General features: G+C 32.4%; 1 protein-coding gene across 1 annotated transcript; it reads right to left on the bottom strand.

Annotated features, from left to right (window-relative positions):
• Positions 1-3,242: 3,242 nt before the first annotated feature.
• LOC146721273 (uncharacterized) lies at positions 3,243-10,131 on the bottom strand. Its single transcript, XM_085487207.1, has 3 exons — positions 9,736-10,131; positions 8,887-9,207; positions 3,243-3,467 (listed from the first exon to the last, which is right to left on the bottom strand). The coding sequence occupies exons 1-3, from the start codon at positions 10,129-10,131 to the stop codon at positions 3,243-3,245; spliced, it is 942 nt and encodes a 313-aa protein (XP_085343333.1).
• Positions 10,132-11,335: the final 1,204 nt, after the last annotated feature.

Raw genomic sequence — 11,335 nt, 5'->3', positions numbered from 1 at the left:
TATCCTCCGTTGTAATGATTGAAGGTTGTTAACAGGCACTTTATATACTTTTTGCTTGAGAGTACCCCATACAAAAAAATCTAAAGGCGTTAAATCCGGTGAACGCGGAGGCCAAGCTACAGGTCCAGCACGACCGATCCATTTTCCAGGAAAATGAACATTAAGCCATTGTCGAGGACCTCTACCATAATGAGTAGGACATCCATCCAATTGAAACCAGAAGTTTCTTCTCAAATTCAAAGGAATATTTTCAAAAAGGTCATCCATTTGAGTATTTAATAATTCGAGAAAATTGTTTGCATTCAAACAAACTGGTAGAAAATGGGGTCCAATTAAAGTATTATTAATTATTCCTAACTACACATTACACTGAAAATTGTGTTGGAAATTTTGTTCACGGATTGCTCGAGGATTTTCATGTGACCAAATATGACTATTTCTTTGATTGAGAATACCTTGTCTGGTAAATGTAGCCTCATCTGTCCACAAAATCGTTTGCCAAAATTGTGGATCATTATTTGTTTGGTTTAAAAACCAATCGCAAAATGCTTTCCTGCGTGGTATATCAGCCGGTAATAAATGTTGGACATGTTGAATATGGAATGGATGACGTCCAGCTGAGAGTGTCTTCCATATAACTGTAGGTAAAATTTCTAATTGAGAACCAGATCTTTGGACACTTGTTGATGGATTTTGGTCGAAATGCTGCAATATGATGACTGTTCTTCTTTCATTCTGCAGCGATGCAAAAACTCCATCAGCTCTGGGCACCATTGTAAATGATCCAGTTTCCTTCAGTCGTTGAAATGTTAAACAGAATACATGCTTATTCGGCAATCTTCTGTTCGGAAATTGCGCGGCGTATTCACGGCGAGCAGCGATAGTATTTCCATCACAAAACCCATATAAATATACCATATCAGCATATTCACTATTAGAATATATGTACGAGGCATATTGTACTACTTTACTCCACGAAATTATTCAATGAACTAACAATTATTTGGTACACTGCGTTAAATCGATTCTGTTTGTAAACAACAGAAGCCTATGAATGACCCTCAATCTTCAAAACAAAGACAAAACATAAATATTTTGACATTATTCATTCCTATGATTTTGTAACTTACTAAGTCGATATCTTTTGAACGAAGCTTTTGCGAGCAAACTTCCAGATAAAATATTTGTTTGTTTTGAGGTACCAAATTCATATTTTAAGTTTGGCCATTTAACCCGGGAACACCCTGTATAAAAATTATTTGAAAAAAATATATTTTTAAAAGTGAGTCTTAATAATTTTTTAATATTCAATAAAAAAAATGTTGATACGGATAGATTTGAACCCGAGTTTTCACGGTGACAGACTGAACACCTTTGCACTCACAATCAGCCATTATGTACATTTCTTTCATATACTAATTTATATAGCAGAAATTATTAATATCAATATAATTAAAAAGTAATTAAATAATACATATTTATTAGTCTATAAATTTACGACATGTTCTATAACAGACTCTAGAATTGATAGTTGTTCTCTCCTTGTCTTTCTATCGCGCTGACGATATGTAAAGTCGATGAAAAAGTACAAAATAAAAAAAGCAATCAATTTGCCAAGTCTAATAAGAGCTCGTGTCTTACATTCTGTACATTAGTTCACTCTTTGATTTATTATTTTATTATTATTAAGTATCACTGTACAATTTGGAAACATTATGTAATTTTTGATATTATTTACATATATATACACACATATGTGCATAAGCATATATAAAATTTACAAAAGTGGGTGCTTATTAGCCTTGCTACATTACTGTCTTCTGCTACGGAAGGCCAGAAAGCATTTTCAGACCGCATCTCGCAAATACCGGCACAGTAGAGGGACAAGGATAACACGTGATTATCGGTCCTTGTCTCTCTTACAGTGCGTCTGCGTGAGCAATGCAATGGTGTATGTACGTGTACAGACATACACCACTACATAAAAACCGAGAATTGGTTTTTTAGCGTTGGCAACACTGAAACCGGAGTTTCGCGTTGTCACCGTGTGAGGCCTCCAACAGCAATTCGGAGTCTGGCCGAGCCTCCTACTGACCCTTAAACTGCTGTTGGATTTGGTTAGGTCACAGATTAATAGACAGATCGCCAAAAGCTTGTCTAAAGAGGAGACCGTCATTTTTGCCCCTTACCGACACACTTTGCCCCTGGTTCGAGTCTAGGCTAATAAAATCCTTTAATTTTACCAAAAAACTTTGCCTTTAGTGCGAATTCAGGCTAAAATCCTTTGATTATACGTGTAAAATAAAAATATTTTAGCTTGAACTCGCATCAAAGGCAAAGTTTTTTGTAAAATCAAAGGATTTTATTAGCCTGGATTCAAACCAGGCAAAGTGTGTCGGTAAGGGGCAAAAATGACGGTCTCCTCTTTAGACAGGCCTTTGGCGATCTGTCTATTAACAGAGAGAAAGATGAGAGCGGCCAGGCCGGCGTTTTGGCTGTTACCGTTTTTACGGGACTGCTTGAAGCGCCCCTCGCACCCGTTTTCAATATCGGAACTAACTGCACACCCATTTTCTGGCAGGGTCGATAAAGTTTGTATTTGGTGCGAGTCCGTGCTACGCCCATAATTTTCGTGTTGAGAAACTTGGTGCTAGAATCCATTTTAAGTTCAAACCCTGCTGTTTTAATTTTTGTAATTTCGTTTTTTTTCAAAGGTGTATTCACAAAAGTTATTATGTATAAGAACAATCAATTAATAAGTTATTATTTGATAATTATTAAAATTATACGCACATTTTTTAACAATTTTGCTTATGTAACTAAAACTTTATAAGTTTGTAATCAATTTAATATTTTTTTAGTTTTCATAAAAAAATTCTAATCTTTCCTAATTATAAAATTGTTGAAAAATATGAAATCATTTTAATAATTATAAATTAATAATTTATTACTTTATTGTCTTACACATAATAAAGTATTTGAATACACCTTTAAAAAAAATAGAAAAAGCAGGTTTTAAACTTGAAAGGTCCAGAATTCTAACTCGTCGTCTCACCCACTCGACTACGCATATTACCTAACGTTCCTTTCTATCAGTACAGTACATTAGGGAGGCCCACAGAAACTTCAACAATTAAATCTTATTAATTATATATATAATGTATATATATACAGGGTGTGTATTTTAAGTAATGAGAATAAGTCCACAAAAAATAATTTATTAGAGATATCGCTACAAAACTTTAGTAGTTTTCAAAATATGCTCCTTGAGCATCAACACACTTCTGCAGGCGACGTTTCCACGCTTCGTACGCTCCCTGGAAGTCACCAACCGAAACATCCTTCAGAGCATGCGTGCAAGCCCTTTTGACAACATCCAGGGTCCCGTGGTGACGCCCTTTGAGGGCGGTTTTCACTTTGCGGAAGAGGAAAAAGTCTGCTGGGGCAAAGTCGGGGCTGTAGGGAGGCTGTGGAATTGTTACGATGCCATTTTTTGAGTTTGGCGCAAATCTTCCTCATCCCAAGATCCTCACTAATGATTTTGTGCACAACCATTTTATCCATTCCTAGCGTTTCTGCGATCATGCGAACACTTAAACGCCGGTCCGTGTTCAGCAAATGTCGCACACGTTGTTCGTTTTCTGCGGTTCTTGATGTTGACGGGCGACCTGCACGGGGCTCGTCCTCCACGCTCTCCCGGCCTTTTTTAAACATTTTGTTCCATCTAAAAACTTGAGCTTGCGATAAGCTTTCCCTGCCGTACGCTTGCTGAATCATTTCCAGCGTTGATGCACCCGATTTTCCAAGGCGAACGCAAAATTTGATTGCGTAACGCTGTTCAATGCTTTGTTGCATTTTGAACTTGCACACACTTTTTTGAAGACGTCTACGCCACGCTCTCCCTGATCCTGCCTCAACCAAAGCCAGCAGGCGACCGCCGATTGGAGCGTTATCAAGGTCGAAGGCCCCACTACCGACTCCAACCGGTCGGAGCGCCCTCTGGTGTACAGCCGCGTCAGGACAAAAATATTCTCATTACTTAAAATACAAACCCTGTATATACCCAGCAAACACAATATATAAATTAAAAATAACTGTGAGACGACCCAACTGGCTTAAATTAATTCTTATTATTATTAGTTTGATGCCATATACAAGAAAAGACAACGTTTCGACCTTAGGTTTAGGTCCTTATCAAGTCTAAAATTAACATTAAAAATTAAAAAATACAATAGATGTACATACAAGAATTTCGATTTTTAAGAAAGCAAAGCGCAAACCAAGATTGTAATAACAAATTAAAACGTACCTTACAAATTCTTTAGTGCAATATATACTTAATTTTTTTATTTTACATATTTCAATATAAATACTGTGTCACATAAACGTTCAGTATGGATGGTAAAGACGAACTAAGTTAAACAGCTTTGATTATTCTATCATAGATCGGATTCAAATTCTCTGTGTCTTTCTGTAGGTTGATCGTGTTATTGAATTTTTTTATAAAAAACATTTCAGCAATCTCTCTTTTCCTAGTGTTTGTTTCTCGATGTAAGATATTTAAGTTTGTCCATTTAAAGTCATGCGAAAAATCATTTCTATGTTTGCTTATAACATTTTGGTTGCTGACATGCATTTTTATATTATTCATGTGTTCTTTAATCCGAGTATTAAGGTGTCTTTTAGTTTGTCCAATGTATGTGGCGTCACAGTCGTTGCAGTCAACTTTATAAACTATCTCGGTCATATCGGCTTTAGGTAATTTGTCTTTTCGGGGTTTAATAAACGTATCTAGTTTTTTTGGAATCGTATAAATAACGCTTAAGCCTGTTTTCTTAATAGATCTCTCAATAGTCTTACTTAGGTTCTTAACATATGGCATTAAAATACAAGACGAAATATCAAATACATTATTTTTGTCAACTACGTTATGTGAATTTTCTAAAAAACATGTTCTTTTATACATATATCGCTCAATGATCGTCCTAGGGAAACAATTATTCAACAAGATTTTTTTAACTATCTGTAAGTTCTCATTATGAAATCGTTTATCCGATAACAAAATAGCGTGGTCGACTAAATTATTAATAGTGTTAACTTTGTATTTAAACGGATGGTTAGAATAGTAGTTTAAATATCTACCAGAGAAGGTGGGTTTCTGGTACCAACTAGTCAATAGTTTACCATTGTTTCTAAAAACCAATGTATCCAGAAAGTTAATCTTGTTATTTATCTCTGTTTTATGCGTAAATTGCAAACGGTTGCACTAGGAAAAGAGAGATTGCTGAAATGTTTTTTATAAAAAAATTCAATAACACGATCAACCTACAGAAAGACACAGAGAATTTGAATCCGATCTATGATAGAATAATCAAAGCTGTTTAACTTAGTTCGTCTTTACCATCCATACTGAACGTTTATGTGACACAGTATTTATATTGAAATATGTAAAATAAAAAAATTAAGTATATATTGCACTAAAGAATTTGTAAGGTACGTTTTAATTTGTAATTACAATCTTGGTTTGCGCTTTGCTTTCTTAAAAATCGAAATTCTTGTATGTACATCTATTGTATTTTTTAATTTTTAATGTTAATTTTAGACTTGATAAGGACCTAAACCTAAGGTCGAAACGTTGTCTTTTCTTGTATATGGCATCAAACTAATAATAATAAGAATTAATTTAAGCCAGTTGGGTCGTCTCACAGTTATTTTTAATTTTATTCATCACTGGCGATACAAGATATCTACTATTAACAATATATAAATGTTATATACTCAAGCATGTTACATGTAACGTATATGTTAGTTGTAATTTCCCACTCATAGATGTAACATTTTTAATATTACATATATTACATTGTAGTTATATTGTTATTATATCCCAAGATAGCACTGACTTATCAATACATCAATGTGCTATTTGGTATATAATTACAATATAACTACAATGTAATATATGTTATATTAAAATGTTACATCTATGAGTGGGAAATTACAACTAACATGGATGTTACATGTAACGTACACGTTATATTACCTGTTATATTCCGTTTTATTATAGCAATGTGACAATTATATATCGGTGTTTGCTGGGTATATATATATATATATATATATATATATATATATATATATATATACAGAGTGTTTCATTTTAATTTCCCCAGGCAAATATTTCGGAAAATAAAAAATCGAAAAAATGTTTGAGACAAAAGTTGTATGATTTCTAGGGGGACATAAGATGGTGTTATTAGTTTGACCTTGAAAAGTTACATGAAAGTTACGTGAAGATCATTTTGAATTTCTTAAATGGAATACCCTATATATTTTTGCATATTCCTGTAGCTTATGTTGAAAGTTTTCCAAAACACTATAAATAAATATTTTTTCATCAAGTACTTTTTGAGTTATAAGGTTTGAAGTTGACAATTTTTTTACATAAAATGTAAAATATCTTGTAAAACATTTAGTTTTCGCTAATCTTACCTTAACACTTTTATGCACAAAATAATGAGACCAAATAATTATTTAAAAAAGTATGTAATATGCAACAATGCAACTGCATACTTATTTACTTTAAAAGCAACTATTTGTTTTGTTTATACCAATTAATTGATCTCATTATTTTGTGCATGAAAGTATCAAGGTAAGATTATCGAAAACTAAATGTTTTACAAGATATTTTACATTTTATGTTAAAACTTGTTAATTTCAAACCTTTATAATTCAAAAAGTACTTGATGAAAAAATATTTATTTATAGTGTTTTCGAAAGCTTTTAACATAAGCTGCAAGAATAAGCAAAAATATATAGGGTATTCCATTTAAGAAATTCAAAATGATCTTCACGTAACTTTCATGTAACTTTTGAAGGTCAAACTAATAGCACCATCTTATGTCCCCCTAGAAACCGTACAACTTTTGTCTCAAACATTTTTTCGATTTTTTATTATTTTCCGAAATATTTGCCTGGAGAAATTAAAATGAAACACCCTGTATATATATTAATATATATAATTAACACGAGTTATTGTATCTTGTATTAGTGGAAGAGATGTGTAATAATTAATAATTAAAAGTTAAGCAATATTTAGGAAGACCGAGATTGTTTCCTTGTGAAATTACACACAATAAATTTTGTCCTCCTTTACATTGTTAGAAAATGTTTGAAGCGCTATCATTTCCCCACCACCTTGCGGTAGATAGCATGGTGCGCTTTTTTTATAGCGGATTCCCCAATAGGCCTAATCCACTATTTTTATGTAATGCATGAAGCAAAAGTTGTTTCATAAGCTGTAATTTATGAACAATTGATTTTATTAATAAATATATTAAAACTGTAAATATTAATATAACTGCTATATACTTAACACAACTGTTATATACTTAGCATTTACTTAATAATGTTATTTTATTATAATTATGTAATAAAATGTTTTTTTTTACGTAGGACATATTCAAGAAATATAAATTTTTCTTACTATAAAAATGATAACTACATAACTTATTTTAATAAATACATTTTTATTAAATTAATATGACTATATAATTCATTGGCATATGAATAAACATGCAAAAAGATCGCAAATAGTTGAAACAATTGCATAAGAGATTGAGCACAATAAAATAGAAAATGGATAAAAAAATTTATCTATTCTGCGTTACTAAATTGCATTTCATGTTTGATATTGAACTATTCCTTATTTCCCGTTCTTATTTTCTGTTTTTTATACTCTTTTCCTTATTTTTTTTATTATGCGCAGATCCCAAATGTCAGACTATTAAGTCTTATCTAATCTACATTAAATCTACACTAATAATCTACACTAATAATTTACACTGCATGCTGTAGATTTCCTTTAAATAATTATATTATTCATATGCTTTTGGTGTCTCTTTTTCCCAACATGCGTGTGTATTTGAGAACATCTTTTTTGTTATATAGTCTTCATCTGTTTTATTCTTATTTTGGTTGAATACATTTTATTATTTATATCGCTCATTTGTTGCAGCAATGACAACTCAAATATAAAAAATATTGTAGTTATGAGCACAGGGAAAAAGGTTGCTACATGTACTATTATTATATTAAATCGTCTCCTGAAAAATCACAATTTTGGAGTTATATTATTGTTGTAGCAAATGTATATGTATTTATTAATTTTTCCTTATTCTCTCTAGAATATCATATGCCAATGATCATATTTTTATTGTTAAAATGTTCTTTAAATCTCATTACTATCATTACTTGTATCACATTATTGCTAATAATAAAAATGCTCATGATTTTATAAATTTCTTAGCATGATCGCATATTAAACCTTTTTTATTTAATATCCGTGATAGAACCTGGCAGTGTGTGATTTAGGCTAATGTTTCAACTGTTATTGCGATCTTCTACGAAATTGAAAAATTCCTACTTATTCTTTATCATTCAAAAATAATGTTTATTAAAAAGTTAAATTATTTGCAAATATTTAATATTGTATGCATTTGAGCGTTGCAATGCAATATCATGATACAAGTAAACATAACAAAAGAAAGGATTAATGTGTCTACGTACGTATGTAATTTCTTTGATTTGTCTTATTTTTTTTACCTTTTAGTTTACCTTTTAGTTTTTACCTTTTTTACCTTTTCCTATTATTTTTTCATCTTCTTTCTCTTTTTTCTTCTTTTTTAAATTCTGTTGCTTTCATTTTCTTTTTTAGGCCTATGGTAGAGAACTAAACGTAAGCGCTTACGCTTACGTTTATATATATATATTGTATATATATATATATATATATATATATATATTCCTTTCTTAAATTTTTCCATTGAATAATTTTTACGCAATTGTTTTATTTGTTCAAAAAATTTTTAACTTTTCTGAGAGGTGCACCAGTTTTTTTTTTCCAGCACGATTATTGTATCTCGTGCGAGAGTATATTTTGACAAGAATCATATATCTTAATGTTTGCACTCGATGATTATAACACACATCATTAATATCAAACCATGTAGCATGCATTTTATTTGTTTCTTCTATACACTCCGCAACAATTTTATCCAGAATTTGTGTAGATGCCCAATAATGCTGCCATGTTTTATTAAATACTAATAACTGTATTCTCATTATGTTTATAAAATAATTTGTTGGGCGTACTAATTTTGTAATTGTCGGAGCGTCTTCATCATCATTCGGATATTCTCTAAATTGTATTAGGTCCTTGAATAAGTTCTCGCTGTTTCTTAAAAGATGGCGTAGCGGCACTCTGTGCATGGAATTTCGTACGGAAACGCATCAGCTAAGTAGTACTATATGTAACCTCAAATTCTAGTAGATACAGTTTACCACAGTGTCAACCACGTGTTTAATTACCTATTGCGAAAATGTCTACTTTTGTGTCAAATAAAGTGTTTTTGCGGGGAATTTTATTGCACTGCTTTATTCAAAAGAAATCTGCAGCTGAAGCACACAGAATTCTTGTTGAAACATATGGTGACAATGCTCTGTCGAATACGACATGCAGAGACTGGTTTAGGCGCTTTAAAAATAATGACTTTGACCTTGAAGATAAAGAACGTTCTGGAGCACCGACAAAGTTTGAAGACGAAGAATTGGAGGCATTGCTGTGTGGTCTCTAATGATGGACAATACTTTGAGTAAAGTTATTGTAAGCCTTATATTTTAAATAAATGTTTTTTTTTAACAAAAAAAACAGCGAGAACTTATTCAAGGACCTAATATGTATTTCTCATTTGCTGTTAACTTGTCCATTGGCGTTTTTATCATAACATCGCGGCATTTTTCACAATTACTTTTTTGAAAACTTTGACGTGCCACAAATCCAGCGAAGAATGCTATTGCATTGTCATCGTAACTGCTATGTTGTTCATCATTTTTGATATTTTTGTAATCAAAATATTCTTCTACTATATTTGCATCCTCTGCAAGTAACTTATCGTTTTCATCAACATCATATTCTAGAGTTGTACTGCTGATTTCCATAACATTTTCTATAGCCTTAGTAAGTTTACTCGGTTCATTAATCAGAGTCTCTGTTTCTGGGCATTGCACATTGCCTTTGTCACTCGTTTGAATATATCCTGTGGAAAGTATGTGCCTGATGGAAAGTCGTATCATTCTTGCAGTCGGATTAGGATTAAATCCTCCGCGTTGTCGAAGTTTGGAAAATAAATGTTCCACGGAGTCTTGATTGCATAATCCTGTTGCTAATTCAAATTCTTCATTTTTACTTAAGAGTGCTTTATAAGTTGCAAGAATAGCTTTTATAGTTATAACAAAACCGTTGAAACAAGGTACTTTAGTTATTTTTTCTGGTGATTTTGACCATTTTAAACACCATTCTACAAATTCTGTTAATAAAATCTCAATATCTGGATTTTTAGGGGATAATGGTCGTTTTCCGCCAAATTTAACATTTAAACTGTATGAATTGCAAGCATCGATAATATCATTCATGCGTTCTGCAAAATCGGCTGTAGCTTGCCATGTATTTGTATTTAATTCTCCTGCATGGCCAGCTGTTCTTATCGCGGCTGCAAAAGTATGACTGAATAATTGGAATGCTCTTTTCACATTCATAGCTTCGAAACTATTTGGACGAATGTGCGCTTCTGTTATGTGTGACAATAAATTAGAACCTCCTTTTGTGGAATTGTCGATGGACCATGTCGTTTCAAAGTCGGAGTAGGAAGCAATTATATTTCCATCGCAATAGATGTTTTTATGCGTACTCAGGAAACTTGCCAATCTTTTTACCAGATGCGGAAAATCAAAGGAAGCGTAATATTTTTTTTCTTTATATATGAAAAATTGCTCTGATGTATTAACACCGAGTTGAGCATAAGCACTTTGATTGCATGTGCCTTGATCACATGTCACAAGTTGCACATCAGCACCTGTTTCATACTAGGTGTGTTCAAAAAGTATCGCGAATTTTGTGTTTTTTCAAAAATTATTTATTTATTCATGAATATCTATTTTGTCCCCTTCAAAGTAATCCCCACCAGATATTATACACTTGTGCCAACGTTTTTTCCAATCCTCGAAGCACTTCAAAAAATCATTTTTTGTGATCTTGTTCAGCTCCTCCTTCGATGCCGTCCTTATCCCCTCAATCGTAGCGTAGCGTCGTCCTTTCATGGGCCTCTTCAGTTTCGGGAACAAGAAAAAGTCACAGGAGGCCAGATCTGGGGAATACGGTGGCTGCGGCATTATTAGTGTGTTGTTTTTGGCCAAAAATTCGCGCACAAGCAACGATGTGTGAGCAGGGGCGTTATCATGGTGCAAAAACCATTTCGCGGCGACCCGTGTCATGCCCAAA

The sequence above is a fragment of the Nylanderia fulva genome, unplaced genomic scaffold, assembly GCF_048542155.1.
Source record: "Nylanderia fulva isolate GAGA-0341 unplaced genomic scaffold, ASM4854215v1 Scaffold51, whole genome shotgun sequence".
In the NCBI taxonomy this organism is placed as follows: Eukaryota; Metazoa; Arthropoda; class Insecta; order Hymenoptera; family Formicidae; genus Nylanderia; species Nylanderia fulva.
The sequence above is the reverse complement of the archived record's forward strand: the minus strand, read 5'-3'. Positions and strand labels throughout refer to the sequence as shown.